The sequence below is a fragment of the Arachis stenosperma genome, chromosome 4 (assembly GCF_014773155.1).
Source record: "Arachis stenosperma cultivar V10309 chromosome 4, arast.V10309.gnm1.PFL2, whole genome shotgun sequence".
NCBI classification, from domain to species: Eukaryota; Viridiplantae; Streptophyta; class Magnoliopsida; order Fabales; family Fabaceae; genus Arachis; species Arachis stenosperma.
In genome coordinates, this window is record NC_080380.1 from 17,740,293 (window position 1) to 17,759,151 (window position 18,859).

The 18,859-nt window shown below is 36.0% G+C and overlaps 1 protein-coding gene and 1 long non-coding RNA gene across 2 annotated transcripts; both read right to left on the reverse strand.

The window, feature by feature from the left end:
* Positions 1 to 7,302: 7,302 nt before the first annotated feature.
* Positions 7,303 to 9,079, reverse strand: LOC130974715 (uncharacterized). The gene is made up of 5 exons (XM_057899571.1): positions 9,053 to 9,079; positions 8,877 to 8,969; positions 8,688 to 8,789; positions 8,025 to 8,414; positions 7,303 to 7,392 (listed from the first exon to the last, which is right to left on the reverse strand). Exons 2-5 carry the CDS (start codon positions 8,958 to 8,960, stop codon positions 7,303 to 7,305), a joined length of 666 nt encoding a protein of 221 aa, XP_057755554.1. The 5' UTR covers positions 8,961 to 8,969; positions 9,053 to 9,079.
* Positions 9,080 to 9,094: 15 nt separating this feature from the next.
* Positions 9,095 to 9,904, reverse strand: LOC130976834 (uncharacterized). Its single transcript, XR_009084776.1, has 3 exons — positions 9,852 to 9,904; positions 9,349 to 9,427; positions 9,095 to 9,265 (listed from the first exon to the last, which is right to left on the reverse strand). It is a non-coding gene; the product is annotated as an uncharacterized LOC130976834 (long non-coding RNA).
* Between the last annotated feature and the right edge of the window lie 8,955 nt (positions 9,905 to 18,859).

Genomic DNA, 18,859 nt, shown 5'->3' on the forward strand with positions numbered 1-18,859 from the left:
TATTTATTCTTTACAGTAATCTTATTCAGCTACCGATAATCAACACACAAGCGCATACTTCTGTCTTTCTTCTTTACTAGTAGCACTGGTGCTCCCCACAGAGAAATGCTCGGCCGAATAAAGTGTTTACCCACCAAATCTTCTAGCTGGGACTTCAGCTCAGCCATTTCTAGAGGTGACATCCTATAAGGAGCACTCGAGATTGGACCAGCTCCAGGCACCAACTCAATAGCAAATTCAACCTTTCAGTTAGGTGGAAATTCGTCAATATCGTCCGAAAACACATATGGGAACTCACACACAATCGGAATTTGCTCCAAACCTTGATCATCACCCAAAACCCCCGCAGTTAGCAGCATGATACCCTGACACTCAGTCGCAGAATAGTTCACCATCATAGAGTTCAAATAATAGCTATTCGCCGCTACCGGCCCATCCGTATCCTCCGCATAAAGCACACTGATTTCTCAGAATAGTTGAGCAGAACATGGTTATTGGATAACCAGTCCAACCCCAGAATGAGATCAAGACTAGTCATCGATAGACAAAATAGATCATGCACGAATTCATGTTGTTATATTCGAAACGAAACTTGTGGACATCCTAACCTAGTCACTATAGCTTCATGGGTAGCATTATACACCTTTAAATCATACCCCAGGACCACTATTTTCAATCCTAACTCATCAACCTTCTCAAATGCAATGAATAAATGTGTTGCTCCAGAATCAAATAAGGCATTTAAAACTTTACCAGCTATTTCACAGTTACATCGGATCAAAGTCTCAGATCCCTCGGTGCCTGCTATAGAAGTAGTATACACTCTCCGTGGCTGCTGCATTCGACCAGACTCATACTTCTTCTTTTCTGGGCAGCCCCAAGCCAGGTGCCCGTGTGCCCGCAGAAATAGCACACTCTCAAACCCAATCTGCATGGAACTCCTGGATGATGCTTTCCGCACCTCTGACAGTTCAAGTCCTACTGTGGCTATTTCCCAAATCTTCTCCCCATATTAACATTGTGAGTCGGCCTCCTGAAGTAGCCTTGCCCCTGATTATTTTGAGGGACAAAATCTCCACGTTTGAAATTCGTGCCCCTCCGTGCAAAGTTCCTCCCCTGATTCCTCTAAAAAGGCATTCTCATGCTTCCTTTCTCTGCTTTCGCCTTTCTCATACATTCTTCAGCTACCCTACCCTTGTTTACAAGTTTAGAGAATACGTTGATCTCTATAAGTGCAACGGAGCTCAGAATATCACTACAGAGATCTCCTTCATACTTGATCCACTTCTACTAAGCAAAATCTTCTGGGGCACCTTGACAATCGTGAGAGAATCGACACAGCTCTTCGAACTTACTAGTATACTAAGTGACAGTCATCTGGCCTTGTCTTAATTGCATCAATTCAAGTTCTTTGGCATTCCTGACTGAATTGGGAAAATACTTCTTATAGAACTCTATTCGGAACAATTCCCAAGAAATTAAAACCCCATCAGGGTGCAGAATACACCGCGTATCCTACCACCAATGTTGAGCCTCACATTGCAGCTGATAAGTTCCAAACTCAACCCACTGCTCTTCAGGAACCTACTGCGCCTGCAGTGCCCTCTCCATACCCTGTATCCAATTGTCTGCATCGGTGGGGTTTGAGGATCCTCTGAAGGTCGGAGGATGAACCTTCAGGAAAGAAGAAAGCGTCATAGGGCCATCTTCATTGTTATTGCCATGGTTCCCATTGTTCATTTGGTTTCCTAGAGCTTTAGCTGTCGCTTGCATAGCCGCAGCCATGTTCCACAGGGCAGCCATAAAGTCTACAAGGTTAGGATTATTCCCTGTCGCTTCAGGAATAGCATTTCCTATTCTACCTCTACCTCGCTTGCGACCGCGTTCTTGAGTCGACATCTGGTCCCTATACACACCAAACAAGTGATATCAAGTAGATCAGTCTCAATATCGCAAGTCTAGTTCTTTAAGTTCAAAATGCATGCTCATGGACGTTTATGCCACATATATTAGTTAGATATCCTAATAGCACATAGACACATACACAGAGAATGCACAGAAGCATAGTCAGTTCGTCCCTCAAGCTCTATAGGAACGAACTGCTCTGATACCATAATGTAACTCCCTTCCACACAAAGTTTTACGCTTAAGCCGTAAAGCAGAGGTGGTATAGTATTACGACCTCTAAAACAAAATATATACATAATAGTATCTGAAAAGAGTAATACACGAGGAGCCTTAGAAAATAGGTAAAACAAAATCGCAAAATAAAAAATGCGCATCGCTCAGAAAACGAGATTACTTGTGTGTTAAGAAACCTAGAGATCATAGGCATAGCTAAGAAGAAAGCACGGATGGAGGGTCAAAAGTACAGAATAACTAGCTCCTAACTCAGCCTGCGAAGCTAAGGCTGGCCGGAGAATATTTTCATATATATACATATATCCCGAAGACCCAAAGTATATAACTGAAAACTTAGCTCTCCTCAACCTTCTAGGAGGGATAAAATAAACAAGTTTCTTGGAGAGAAAGCTAAGTACATATATATATAAAGCTGTAAAACAAAATAAACTCAAAGACTACTTCACTTCAGAAGTCCAGACGCCTGGCGAAGAGCCTCTCGACCTGCATCTGAAAACAACAACACAGTATGGGGTGAGAAACGGAGGTTCTCAGCATGGTAAAGGTGTCACGCATATAATATATAAGGTCTTGGAAATGCCAGAGGCAATCCTAGAACGCCGACACTCAGATTAAAAAGCCTTAAAGTATTAAACAGAAACCATAAAGGGGGTGGCTTTCTAGAGATATCCAAGCCTAACATAACTTAACTTTAATCCTATTTCCTTCCGCCTATCCTCCGTACCTCCATCTCCAATAGTATACCACACATAGTTAAACGGATAAAATCAAACACAAGAACAATACAAGTACTACAAATAACAGTTATACAATTAGCATAGTAAATACATTTAGGCACACTCAGTTAATGTACAAGCAAGTAATTTGGATAATATGCATATGGTGCATGCCTGTCCTATGGCTGATGAGTCTCATCTGTCAGTTATTAAGCCAACCCGATAAGTCCAGTTTGCTAAACATTTGGACTGTCCTCCGATGCGCATCCCCAAGAATTTATGCATAGCTTTTTCTCATGTTATAAATTGCTCAATGGGGTCAACCTTCCCAGGAATTTAGAGTGCCCGGTCACATCTTACGTCGCAGGGTCAACAGAGTATCGAGTCTCAACCTGGAACACGTGGTGGCAAGCCACGGTACTTTATCTAGGAAAACTCGTATCTCAGATAAATTGAAGGAGTAAGCCTGATACATTTCATAATAATTGTAGTAATCAATCATTCAAGCCTTAGCATCATAATTTATTCATATATGCACCTCCTTCTTATACAATTCATCATTTTTAACCTTTACTTCATTCCCAAGTTATCTCTATTTCCTAGCTCCAACTAATTACTAGGTTTATTATCACATTATATGACTAAAAGAATGAAAATAGAGGTTTAGAAGTCTGAAATTTGATTTAAAAACACATAAACCAGATTTGCAGAAAACAGGGGACACGCGTACGCGTGGGTGTGCATTTAGGCCAAGACGCGCACGCATCCCCTGATTACGCGTATGCATTAGCGCCAGGCAGTAGCGCATGGTCACACATGAGGATCTTGCATACGCGTAAACCTCAAGTCACACGCATGCGTCGGCCACGCGTACACGTGGGTGTGCAAACTTAGCCCATTACGCGTACGCATAGGCTCGTTCACGCACGCATGCGCAAGAGGCAGTAGCTGCCATACGCGAATGAGGTTTATGCGTATGCGAAAGTCTCATGTCACGCGTACGCGTGGGCCACACGTACGCGTGAGCGTATATTTTTCCAAAAAATTTTACCAAGTCTGAATTCTGCAGATTTGCTTATTTAAACACCAAACTTCCGACGCACATAACTTTTTTGTTTTAAATAATTTTTCCTCCATTTTTCGAATGGCGTAAACTTTACGGACCCTATTTTCATACAAAATAAGTTTGAAACAATTTGGGGGTCTGGATGCCAAGTTATGGCTTGCCAAAGTTCGGCTAAAAACTAATTTTACACAAGCCTTAAAACGTCTATTTCCTTTAAAAACCAAACTCAAATCACACTTTCTATACACATGTTCAGCACAACAACATACCATTTCAAATATCAAACCTCCACATCTTATCTCAATCAATCATACTCCTATATGCACAATCTCATACTTAGAATTCGTCCTCTAAATCAACAAAATTCATCATAAACACATATTCACTCTCATACCTTATCAAACATCAACAATTTATCATTGAACATTTTGTCACCAACACCAACCATAACCAAAACTCAACCTTATTCATCATAACTCATTAAAGCACTTAGCAATTTTCATACTCATACACTCATTCCTATCCTATGGTCGTATAGCCTAAGTTTTCACAGGACATTAGATATTAAATATAAAAAACCTAAACCATACCTTGGCCGATTTCCACGTATTTCCTAAGGCGACTCACCAAGATCACACACATAGCCCCCAAAAGTCCAAATTCAATAAAGCTTTAGCACTAATCTTTCACCAAGCTTCCAATGTACTCAATCAACTTCAACATACACATATACAAGCCTAATTCACATGTATCACACCAAAATTCAATACCCAAACTCATATAAACTAGAATTTGTAGAATTTGAGAATCCTCACCTTATATATATCTTGATTGAGCAAAGGCCTACAAATTCCTCAAGCTAAACTTGAACCTAGAGAACCAAAATCACAAATTCTCAACATGAATTCTCACTAATTTTCAAAAATTGGAGGGGTAGAGGGGCTATAGTGTTAAAGTGACTTACCAAAGAAATGGTTTCGATAGAATCGTAGAGCTTGACGCGGTGATCGCGTGGCTGCAAATGGTGCGGCGATTGGAGCTCGGATGAAAAAGTTATAGGGGATGAAAGTGGATGTTAGGTTTTGTTCTTCACCTTCTTCTTTCCATGGCTATTGGAACGAAATTGAGGAATGGAAGGAAAGTGATGAGCTGAAACTCATTTAACTGTTGTGTCCGGTTGAGCTCACATGTCCGGTTTGGGTCTGGTTTAACCAGTTCGGCCTATTCGGTCTAATCTTAAACCAAATTCTTTGAAATTAGTGTCAAAATTATCGTTTTAAAGAGTTCTATCCTATTTTAATATAAGATTTTCATTCCTAATTTTTCTTATTAAAATTTGATTTATTGGCTAATTACATACTAATTTAGCGAGATTTACAGTTATTAATAACAAAAAACACTAATTATAAAAAAAATAAATTAGTGAAAATTAATGTATTTTGATATAATCCAATCTGCACATATTCTTAAGGTATGACCCGCGTTTTGCACAAGTTGTGTACTTGATCTATTTTATTATATTTATGTATATTTTATTTACAAAAAGATCAATATATAATTACTAGAAGGGTTAATTTATTTAGTACAACATTAAGTAGTTAATTTCTTTTATTATATTGATGTTTAATCTGATAAAAAAATCAACATATAAAATTTAGAGTGGTTAATATTCTTTAATATTTTACTTAACATTAATATTTATTTTTTTAGTATTTTTTAATTGATATTTTTTAGAGCACATTTAAACTACATGTATTAAAAAAAAATAAGTAGGTAAATTTATTGTTGTATAAAGATAAAATTAACTACGGAGAATTTTTTCTTTTCACTATATAGTATATTAAAATATATATACTTATTTAAAATTTGGATTATCTTTTTTTTTCTGTATTATTTCAGTCTAATATTTGTACAATTCAAATAAATCGAAACTTTTTCTAGCTCTTATCAATTCTTTTAAAGAATTTATATATTTTTCAAGTTTGTTGAATGATAGAAAATGCGAGTAATTGGTATTTTAATAAAAAAATGCCAAAATCACTAAAATTATCTGTGAGAATACCTGCGTTCGACCCAAAATCTCAACTTTATCATTAAATTTATGATTTCTTGCACAATACAATTGGGGGGCAACTATTCCTCATCTCTTGAACAAAAATAAATTATAACAAAACTGAGGTAACATTATGAAAATTATAGCTTAAATCAAAATATGACTTTCCAACATTTAAGAGCAAACAAAAACAAATTTTCGAGAAAACCAAACAACAAGATAAAAATATATAAGTAAATTTTATCATTGATTAAAATATATAAATAAACATTGGTAGCTTTCATCAGATTTGATGGTGCCAATAAAAAAAACATTATTGTTTAGAAATGTAAGTTCGAATGTTCGATATAAGCTTAATATCAGGAAATCAAATGCTATGGATAACTTTGTTCGAAACTTTTATTGTAAAAAGAAATTAAAATATTATTCATGCATTTAGGTTGTTTGTATGTTGTCTATTTTTCAACCAGTACAGAGAAGTGCTTACATCTTTAAATAATACCACTAATATATTTTCCCTGTTAACCTAAAAAAAATTGTAATATTTTAGTTAACATTAATTTTTTTTATTTTTTTAATTGGTAACTTTTAGGACAAACTTTAACTAATTTTTTTTAAAAAATAGATGAATTTATTGTATCCTAAGTTCAAATCAACTTCAATACCCTAAATTCAGAACTAAATAAGTAATACAAATCCGCCAATATTTTAATTAAAATTGAAATTACACTACAAGGTTTTTGTTTATTTGTGGAGGTTTTTTTTCTTATTTGTGGAGGTTTATAACCCCCACCAAATAGTTTGTGGGGGTTTCCAAAACCTCCAAAATTTGAGGTGCCACGAGGTCTTTTGTGGGGGTTTTTAACAACCTCCACAATTTATTCAGTGGGAGTTTTGTGTGTGTTTAGTAGAGGTTTTATATTTAACTTTTGTGAGGGTTTTAAAACACTTTTGTGGCAGTTTAAAACCCCCACAAATTGATTTTTCAATTTGACACAAATTAACTATTTTGTGAGGTTTTCAAACCTCCACAAATCCTGTAATTAATTATTTATTTTTAATTTCAAATCATTCATTAATCTCATCCCATTTATATACTCTCAAATTAGAAATTTATTTTATAATATCAAAATTTAAAAACTAAATCTTTTATAACACAATTCCTCAATATAAGACATAACTCTCTATATAAAAAAAATTCTCAAAGTCAATAGTTTCAAACATAATTGCATATAGTATTGTTTTACATAACTATTACTATTTTTCTTTAAAAAGTAAAATAAAATAATTTCAATATTTCAATGTCAACTAATTACATAAAAATCTCAAATATTTGTCCTCGGATGTCCGTTACTATCACCAGCTGATCTCCTAGCATCAAAGGGAGTAGTAGGCTCACTTTCAGCATCATTAGCCTATATGTAAACATAAGATGTTATTAGTAATTTCAGTAAAGTTAAGCATCAAGATAATTCGATATAAGCCTTACAACTCAATTTTAAGGAGCATCTAAACCTAGTGTAAGAAAACAGAAAACTGCAACTGTACAGTTGAAGAGGCAGAAACATGCGGATATGCTTGGTTGCTTACTACAAAATGATATCATTATCCTAAAACAGGATCGGAGGCAACTTGCACTAATTTATGACCAAATTGATATAATTAAGTATTTTCCTAATGCAAAACACAGCAGCAGAGCAGTTTCTCATGTTTAATGGACAACAACCACTAAAAGAATGCAAGAACACTGTGATGTCCATGTTCTTAACTATTCTCAGCCTAATTTTTGGCATCTAGAGTCGTGGGTTACCACTGATATTGAAACAAGTTGGTAAAATAGTGTAACAATTTTAACATAACACTAGCTTTTCTATAACTATTAAACACACCAATTGTTATCATTTGAGCCTTTTACTTTTAGTGTATCAGGTTTATTTAATAAGAATTGATGATATGAACATGTTCAATTTCAATAATTAGACTCCATTATTAATTATTATTCCATCTAAACTTATATTCCTAACAAATGAATTTATTATAAAGTTACCTCGCGGGCAGAAAAAAAGCCAACAAGTGCTTCGGGAATTCCTCCTTCCTTCATCATTAGATATGCTTTCATCATATCAAATGATTGCTGCAACTTAGACTCTAGACTAATGACCTTTTGCTGTGAATTATGTAAGTCGGACTCCAAATTATTGATCTTTTCCTGTAAAATTGCAGAAGTAGTAGGCGAAGAAGATCCAGCTGAATTAGTGGAGATGGTCATCCCATTAAGCCGACTTCTCACATTCCTAAAGGTATTTGTAGGCGCTGCTCCCATGCCCATGCAACGAACTCTCCCAGAGTGTTCAGGCCCCAAAACTTTACCAACAGCATCATTAGGGGATACCTCAAATTGTGTATTTGACTGTGTCATATTCAGCTCAATTTGTTCCTATTTAAAAGAATAAATAGAAACTATTCAATTTAAAAGAAGCAACACATGTAACCAATGGCATTGCAGATTATGATTATTCTAGTGTTCCTACTTCCTAGACCATTATCACAACCAAAAATTTAAAGTGAAAAGTGCATGCAAGTGAAATGAACCACTTTCCTATAATCATTATATATTTCAATCCACAAGCAACCACACTCAAATCCCATTTTCACATGATCACATACAAATAAAATAAGATAAGATAGTAAAGGTTTACAAAATACTTACCACTATAGTTAATGCCTCGTTATTTACAAAAGACCCATCCTTTCTCTTATGTGTTTCAATGTACATCATTCCTCTACTAGGCTTCTTTCCCGTTTCCAAGTACTAAAAGAGAAGGAATAAAGAGTTAAACAATTAACATATATAATGCAAGTAAAATCACACATGTACCAAGTGTGTGTATATATATACCATCTCATGTCGCCTCCGAGAGTTGGATTTAGATCCACAAGTGTGAGGAATGGTTTGCTTGCTTCGATTTTCCTTATTTTTCATGCAAAGCTCCTAAAAATAAATATAATAACTTCAATTAATATTTTTTTTAATTAAACTACAGCAATAACTAAATGAATTGTTTAGTGTCTTACAACTGTAGACGGTTTTAGTCGATAATTGACAAAACAAGCCCATTGATCTCTTGGAACATCATCAGGCACATTGTTCACCAATGCTTCTCTTCTCATGGTTGGATCATAGAACTCATTCCACAATCTTTGCCTATATGTTGCCCACTTTTTTGCAATACTTTGAATGCAATACCTATAGGCAATCTTTTCTGTGCTTGTAAAATAGAAGTGGGGCTTCAAACAAAAAATAAAATAAAAAAATAAATAAATAAATAATTACTTGAACTAATAGAAGTTTCAAATAAAATAAATTTTACCTTTATCATTGTATCAAAGCACTCATCCTTGAAAGACTTAGGCATGCCACCATTTTCTTGTCCTGACCACTTTTCAAAGCTAATTGGAAAGATACGTGCATTAGTTGCTAATATACCACAATAACCAGCAAGTAAACCTTGTGCTTCACCATATGCCGCACCCTCTTCATCAACCTCTACAATTACACGGTCTCCTCTAGGTAAGTTGCAAACATCCTTGACTTTGATCTTAGCCTTCTTCTTCATATTTGTAGAGTCTTAAGGAAAATAAAAAACTTCATTATTGAAAGCATTCATAAATAATGCATATATATTAACCGTTTATCCATTTTTTAAACTTCATTGTTACAATTATTCTCAAAAATCAAATATAAAATATTAGGAGTTACAATTTTTTAAGCTAGCATAAAAGATTATGGATCAGGACATATTCAATCTAATAGCATAAATGATTTAAACTATACTTTAATCATATTAATTAATTATGCAATATAAATTAATACCAATTATCTCCACATTCCAAGAAGATGAAGACTTTGAGTTAGAACAACACGTGGCTCCATCAGATGAAATGGAATTTGCAGCGGCTTGAAAAGGGGCTTGAGAAGGAGCCTCACTAGCCTCTACACTAGTGGTATCTTCATATGCTACTGGTGCTGGAGGTTGAAGTGAACGCGAAGCATTGTTGGTTTCCCTCTCATCTACAAATTTCAATGGATTTTTTATGCGTTTGCCCCTTGGCATAACTGCATATCAACAAACACAAAATTGTTAAGCACACAAAAGATAATTAGACATTATACTAATAATTAAATATAAAACTGTCAAGTACATAATAAATAAAAAGCTTAAAATGTTACCTTTGGTAAAATTTTGTACAAATTTTCATAAAGAAATGAAAGAGAATAATTAATAAAGAGGGAACAACTCTATTCTATTCTGATCTAAATTAAAGCTAAAAATAAAGGATCATGTAGCAGAAAGATTACTAAGGTATTACAACATAGATTATTACTTTATTATGGTGGAAATGAAACTGAAACTGATTTTAGTTTAAATCATGTTGTAGATGTACAAATTAACATGTCGTAGCAAGAATATATTAATATTTTTTCAGTTGTTCACTTTTCTATAATAGATGATGATACAGACCAGGCCAGCAGCATTAATGCATAAAAGTTTAATCACTGCATGATTACCAATTAAGAAAGGAAAATTTCAGCTATTACCGGGAATGCGTATTATGGACATAGATAACACTCCATGGTGCAACAATTTTGGAGACTTAACCTCTCAAAAGACTATATATTACTACATTTTAAAGATGATGCAACATTCAGATTTAACGAATTGGTGGCTTTCCAACACAAGAAGTGAACTTGAACCAGTAGCATTATCTTTGTGTCCAAAGATCCTACCAAATTTAATAGAAGAGAAGGAAGCTTAGGTAGGGAAAAGAAGAAAAACAAACTTAATTAAAAGAGATAAGAGAGAAAGCATACAGAGCAAGGGGAAGCACTGCCTTTGAGTTATGAAAAACATAAAAAAGAAATTTAATAGATTGTAGTATTTAGCATTGCAAGCAACTATAGTTTCCAGATCAAAGTAGAGTTTAATTTGAAGTTAGCATTATGAATTTAGTAGTTAACAATAAAAATAAAAAAAATAAGAAACAACAAATACAAGTTTCAATTACTAGTGAGAACATTTAGAATCTAACAAGTGGAAAGATTTTGAAACCTCTAAATTTAATGTTTATATAACAAATTTGAAGAACAGAATGTAATGAAAATCATAGGCCACATATCATTATGAAATTATCAGAAGAAGCAAAAAAATTATTGAAATTACATGTATGCTTCAGTTTAATCTTTTCCACAAATTACACAGAGACTAAATTGAATAATAAAAATGTAACTTTGAGATGAGAAATTCTTATTCACTTCCTTCACACAAGGAACAAAAGTTCACATTCATTCTAAAAAATGTAGGCAACAGAGTCTTATCAAATGGAGTTGTCTATAATATTTATATTCATTATTAAGTGATTGGAATCCTTATGCGGATAATTTCCATCATGAGCCCAGCAATTCACCAATTTATTCAACAATTTGAACAAAGAAATGCAAAATCAGTAAAAGCATATCAAAATGTACAAAGAAATGCAGAATATCTCGATAAAACATGAAACTGTGGCAAAAATGAACAAGTAAAAGCATGGAAGCATATTCAGACAAGCCATTTCCATTTTGAATTCCATTGCAATTTGCAGGACGTCGCACAATGGTAAAATTCCATAATCATGAGTCCAATTAACATAATAACTAAATGGCAATTGGTTCAATGTCGAAATAAGTACGGTATTAAGCACCGATTTAACACATTTGAATAATTACCTAAGCTGGTTGCTTATTTGGAACTTCAAAGAAGCAGAGAAATAGAGACAAGTCAAATATGGAGAAGAAGAATACCAGCGACAACTCGAAGGAGAAAATAGATTTGAAACAATGGCTCGATTCAGAAGTTTTCGACCGCAGAAACTACAGCAGCAACGATGGCGAAAACTGCAGTGGCAATGGCGGCAGAAACTGCAACGGCAATCATAGCTACAGAGCCACCAGATCTGAAACCATAATGTTGATAGAGGAGGTGGTTCGATTTATGAGCTTCCTGCAACAACTTAGGCGGCAACGGCGGCATAACCAGCGACTACAATGGCGGCGGACCGACGACTGCAACGATAGCTACATCGGTGGAGAACTTAGGGTTTTGTCCATAGCCATTCTCTTCTGTCTTCTCTTCTCTCTACTTCGATGAGTTTTGAAAACTCACATAAAAGAGGGGTTTTCTTTGGGGTTATAGTTTAAATTTTATAAATTAGCTATTAGGGGAGGTTTTATAAATTGCCATAAATAAAGTGTATTTTGGAGGTTTTTAAAAACCTCTACTAAAAAACCCCCTCAATTAAATATAAATCTTGTAGTGTTATATAAGTTCATTACTCTAAGTTTATTTAGAATTTTAGAAAACTATAAATTTAAAACAAGTTTAGTACCCTAAATTCAGAATTAAATAAAGAACAGAAATTAGAAGATCTAATTAAAATTGAAACTAAACAAGTTTAGTAGCTTAAATTTAGAATTTTAGAAAATTCTAAATTCAAAACAAGTTCAGTATCCTATATTCAAAACTAAATAATCAACAATAAGTTCAAACACCAATATAATTTTTATAACTAGTACCACAAGATTAGTTTCAACACTTGAAATTCAGTCATAATATAACCTAAAACCAATTAAACATACAAAGTTGATATAATTAGGTTAAAAAGAGCCAACTTAATTAATCTTGTATCATTAAATAAATGCATTAATCGTTCAAAAATTTTGGTCAATTAAATAAATCAAATTCCATTATCAATGCATAATAACAATCATAATATGCAAACAAGCATTGATTTTCAAGAATTAGACCAAAATTGTATTAAAAGTTATAAGGCATATTGACGAACATTTGGCCTGCACAAATATCAAACATGCAAAATCAAGATTAAATAGCAATTGACAGCCCTAATTTCAAATCAACAATCAATACCAGCAACAAATGATTAAAAAACCAGCAACAACCAAGCATAATCCAAATAATCCGGCAATCAAATCTCGGCAAAATTACCCGTAACATACCAAATCAACATAATTCAAACAATTTCAAACAACTCCAGCAATAATATTCAGCAATCAGTTCAATAATCCAAACACTTTTCAGCAATTCAAAATCTAATACCAAATCTAACCTATCTTAACCACCTAAAATTCACTAATAAAAAATTACACTACAAGAAAAACGTTGAGTACCGACAAATTTTTTGTCGGAAAAAGGAAAAAATCCAATAGTAATTTAGTTACGATCGGATTTACTGTTGGAAGAAATTAGAGGGTATAAACCACGCCGTAAATGTTTCCTGTCAGATTTTTTTACCTGACAATAATTGCCTTGGATTTTGCGATGGATTACCTATTCGAAAACCTATTTGGTTGCCGGCAGATTTTTCCGATGGTAATTATGGCGCCAAGATATATTCTTTCCTGCACTATTACCATCGGAGTATTCCCTCAGTAAATCCGACGGTGATGTCAATTTAAAAAAAATTAAAATAAATAATTAATTTTTGTTTTTATTTAAATTTATTTTTTACACAATTAATGGTCAATTCATAAATAATAAAATCCTATTATTTAAAATAAATAATACAATATTCAAATAAATTAAAAGTCAAGTACATCGAATAAATAAAATGAAACACTAATAACTAAAGATCTAGGTATTCATCGTTGGTCCCGTGGCCCTGAAGAGGTGGCGCAGAATGGGTGATGTTTGTGTGCCACCAGCAACGGTGCTTGCCATTAGCAGCGGTGCTGCGACTAGTAGAGATGATGCCAGTAACGCGCATCTGAGCTTGGTACACCACCATCTGAGCCTCCATTCGCTGAAGCCACTCTAGTTGTTCCCTCCACTCTAGCCTGAGCTCATCGGTGTTCGTTTACACGGGTGAAGATCTCCTAATACCTCTCCAGATAATCGTTCAACTCTTGAGCTTGCTGGTGAAGGCTGCATTGGAGCTCCTGCACCTATAGCCTCAAATCCACGCCTTCCTCAAGCTCGATATCTCGACTGGTGGTAGAGCCTAACGGCCTCAATATGGAGGTGCGGAGGCTGCTAGTGAAGAATGACCCCAACCCGTATACACGGTTCTTGTACGACACTGAACCGGTCTCGTGTCAAACCGTATTTGAATCAACAACTGAAGCAGTGGTGCACGAAATTGTGATCACACTTTTCACAACTCCGCACAACTAACTAGCAAGTGTACTGGGTCGTCCAAGTAATACATTACGTGAGTAAGGGTCGATCCCACGATGATTGATGGCTTAAAGCAATCTATGGTCATCTTGTAAATCTCAGTCAGGCGGATTCAAATGGTTATGAGGTATTGATAATCAAAAGGTAAATAAAACAAAAAATAACATAGAGATACTTATGTAATTCATTGATGGGAATTTCAGATAAACGTTTGGAGATGCTTTGTTGCTTCTGAACCTCTGCTTTCCTATTATCTTCATCCAACCATGCGTCCTCCCTTCCATGGCAAGCTGTATGATCCTCTTAGTGAAAATGGTCCGGCTACAGTTTCTGTACGGCTAATCAACTGTCGGATTTCTCGTCTCGGATGAAAAATACCAGGCACAGCTACCGCATGACTAATCATCTGTCGGTTCCCACTTGTGTCGGAATAGGATCTCTCTATCCTTTTGCACACTGTCACTGCGCTCAACAATCGTGAGTTTGAAGCTCGTCACAGTCATCCCGTCCCAGATCCAACTCGAAATATCACAGACAATGTTTAGACTTTCCGGATCTCAGGAATGCTACCAATTGTTTCTAGCCTATACCACGAAGGTTCTAACCACGCAGACTCGGTCCGTGGATCAGAGACCCAAGAGAGTATACTCCAGCTGTTGTCCAATGACTACGTTGAACATCATGTAGACCGCTTGTGGTTGTCAGGCACGTGGATCTTGGCTAAGTGAGTAATGAAGATAGTGGGTGAATGTCACGGGTCACCCCCTTCATTCTGACTTAACTGAATTAAGTACGAGAGTATATCTTGAAGAAGAGTAGGCATGAATTGAAAGAGAAACAATAATACTTGCATTAGTTCATGAAGAACAGCAGAGCTCTTCACCTTAATCTATGAGGTGTAGAAACTCCACCGTAGAAAATACATAAGAGAAGAAGTGGCCAACCTCCCCAAAAGTGATCAAAAGATTGAAAGATGATCCAAAGATGAAATACAATAGTCAAAAGTGCTATTTATACTAAACTAGTAACCTAGGTTTACAGAAAATGAGTAGGTAGTGCAGAAATCCACTTTCGGGGCCCACTTAGTGTGTGTTTGGGCTGAGATTTGAAGCTTTCACGTGAATAGGTCATCCTTGGAGTTAAACGCCAGCTTGGATGCCAGTTTGGGCGTTTAACTCTAGTTCTGGTGCCAGTTCCGGCGAATGCCAGAAAAGGGTCTCTCATGGGCGTTTGGATGCCAGTTTGGGCCATCAAATCTCGGACAAAGTATGGACTATTATACATTGATGGAAAGCCCAAGATGTATACTTTCTAACACAATTGAGAGCGCACCAATTGCGCTTCTATAGCTCCAGAAAATCCACTTCGAGTACAGGAGGGTTAGAATCCAACAGCATCTGCAATCCTTTATCAGCCTCTGAATCAGATTTTTGCTCAGGTCCCTCAATTTCAGCCAGAAAATACCTGAAATCACAGAAAAACACACAAACTCATAGTAAAGTCCAGAAATGTGATTTTTGTATAAAAACTAATAAAAATATACTAAAAAGTAACTAAGACATACTAAAAACTACCTAAAAACAATGCCAAAAAGCGCATAAATTATCCGCTCATCACAACACCAAACTTAAATTGTTGCTTGTCCCCAAGCAACCAAAAACAAAATAGGATAAAAAGAAGATAATATACAATAAATTCCAAACCATCAATGAAGCTTAGTTTTAATCAGATGAGCGGGACTAGTAGCTTTTTGCTTCTGAACAGTTTTGGCATCTCACTTTATCCTTTGAAGTTCAGAATGATTGGTATCCATAGGAACTCAAAATTCAGATAGTGTTATTGATTCTCCTAGTTTAGTATGTTGATTCTTGAACACAGCTACTTATGAGTCTTGGCCGTGACCCTAAGCATCTTGTTTTCTAGTATTACCACCGGATACATAAATGCCACAGACACATAACTGGGTGAACCTTTTCAGATTGTGACTCAGCTTTGCTAGAGTCCCCAGTTAGAGGTGTCCAGAGTTCTTAAGCACACTCTTTTTACTTTGGATCACAACTTTAACCACTCAGTCTCGAGCTTTTCACTTGGACCTTCATGACACAAGCACATGGTTAGGGACAGCTTGATTTAGCTGCTTATGCCAGGATTTTATTCCTTTGTGCTCTCCTATCCATTAATGCTCAAAGTCTTGGATCCTTTTTACCCTTGCCTTTTAGTTTAAAGGGTTACTAGCTTTTTGCTCTTGCCTTTTGGTTTAAAGAGCTATTGGCTTTTTCTGCTTGCTTTTTCTTTTTCTTTATTTTTTGCCATTTTTTCTCTTTTTTTTCGTAGGCTTTGTGTTTTTCACTGCTTTTTCTTGCTTCAAGAATCAATTTTATGATTTTTCAAATTATCAATAACATTTCTCCTTTTTCATCATTCTTTCAAGATCCAAACAATTTTAGCATTCATAAACTTCACTATAAAAAATATGTACTGTTCAAGCATTCATTCAGAAAACAAAAAGTATTGCCACCACATCAAAATAATTAAACTAATTTCAAGATAGAATTCAAAATTCATGTACTTCTTGTTCTTTTGCAAATAGAAACATTTTTCTTTTAAGAAAGGTGAAGGATTCATGGAACATTCATAGCCTTAAGACATAGACACTAGACACTAATGATCATGTAATAAAGACACAAACATAGACAAAACATAAAGCATAAAAACCGAAAAACTGAAAAAAATAAGAATAAGGAAATTAAAGAACGGGTCCGCCTTAGTGACGGCGGCTAGTTCTTCCTCTTGAAGATCCTATGGAGAGCTTAAGCTCCTCAATATCTCTTCCTTGCCTTTGTTGTTCCTCCCACATGGCTCTTTGGTCCTCTCTAATTTTATGGAGGGTAATGGAGTGCTCTTGGTGCTCCATCCTTAGTTGCTCCATATTGGAACTCAAATCTCCTAAAGAGGTGTTGAGTTGCTCTCAATAGTTGTGTGGAGGAAAATGCATCCCTTGAGGCATCTCAGGGATTTCTTGATGAGGGACTTCCTCATGCTCTTATTGAGGTCCATGAGTGGGCTCTCTTGTTTGCTCCATCCTCTTTTTAGTGATGGGCTTGTCCTCTTCAATGAGGATGTATTCCTCTATGACAATTTCGGTTGAATTGCATAGGTGACAGATGAGATGAGGAAATGCTAACCTTGCCAAAGTGGAGGGTTTGTCAGCTACCTTGTATAGTTCTAGAGGTATGATCTCATGAACTTCCACTTCCTCTCCAATCGTGATACTATGGATCATGATAGCCTGATCCACAGTTACTTCGGACCGGTTGCTAGTGGGAATGATAGAGCGTTGGATGAACTCTAACCATCCTCTAGCCATGGGTTTGAGGTCAAGCCTTCTCAGTTGAACCGGCTTGCCTTTGGAGTCTCTTTTCCATTGGGCTCCTTCCACACAGATATCCATGAGGACTTAGTCCAACCTTTGATCAAAGTTGACCCTTCTTGTGAAAGAATGAAGATCTCCTTGCATCATTGGCAAGTTGAATGCCAACCTCACGGTTTCTGGACTGAAATCCAAGTATTTTCCCCGAACCACTGTGAGCCAATTCTTTGGGTTCGGGTTCACACTTTGATCATGGTTCTTAGTGATCCATGCATTAGTATAGAACAATTGAACCATTAAGATTCTGACTTGTTGGATGGGGTTGGTGAGAACTTCCCAACCTCTTCATCGAATCTCTCATTGGATCTCCGGATATTCGCTCTTTTTTAGCGTGACAGGGACCTCAGGGATCACCTTTTTCTTGGCCACAACTTCATAGAAGTGGTCTTGATGGACTTTGAGATGAATCTCTCCATCTCCCATGACTCGGAGGTAGAAGTAATTGCCTTCCCTTTCTTTTTTCTAGAGGTTTCTCCGGTTATAGGTGCCATTAATGGTTATGGAAAAACAAAAAGCAACACTTTTTCCCACATCAAACTTAAAAAGTTTGCTTGTCCTCGAGCAAAAGAAGAAAGAAAGAAGGAGAAGAATAAGAAATGGAGGAAATGGAGGTGTGTGAAGGGTTCGGCCAAGAGGGTAGGAAGTGTTGATGATATGTTAAAATGAAGGAGTGTAGATGGTTATTTATAGGGTAAGGGAGATAGGAAATCCATGTGAGAAGGGGTGGGTTTGGGAGGGAAATGGTTTTGAATTTGAATGGTGAGGTAGGTGGGGTTTATTTTGGGAAATAGTGGATGGATGTGAGTGGTGGAGAGATTATGGGGAAGAGGGTAGGGTTTGATAGGTGAACGGTGTTTGGGGAAGCGTGTTATGGAAAGGTGTGAAGAAGAAGAGAATGAGTTGGGGTAGGTAGGGATCCTGTGGGGTCCACAGATCCTGAGGTGTCAAGAATTTCTCATTCCTGCACCTTTCTGGCGTTTAAACGCCCACTGTGTGCCATTTCTGGCATTAAACGCCAGGCTGATGCCCATTTTGGTGTTAAAGGCCAGTCTGGCTGCCAATTCTGGCGTTTAACGCCCAGAATGCTGCCAGATTTTGCGTTAAACACCTATTCTGTTACCCTTACTGGCATTTAACGCTAGCTAGACACAAGACACCTTTTTCTGGCATTAAACACCAGTCTGTGTGCCATTTCTGGTGTTTAACACCCAGAATGCTGCC

Excerpts from the sequence above, each read along its gene's own strand:
- LOC130974715 (XM_057899571.1), bottom strand. The coding sequence starts at position 8,960 with ATGAAAAATAAGGAAAATCGAAGCAAGCAAACCATTCCTCACACTTGT. Across the intron at positions 8,790-8,876 it reads CTCGGAGGCGACATGAGATG|TACTTGGAAACGGGAAAGAA; the intron begins GTATATATATAC and ends CTTCTCTTTTAG. Across the intron at positions 7,393-8,024 it reads GCTTTTTTTCTGCCCGCGAG|GCTAATGATGCTGAAAGTGA; the intron begins GTAACTTTATAA and ends GTTTACATATAG.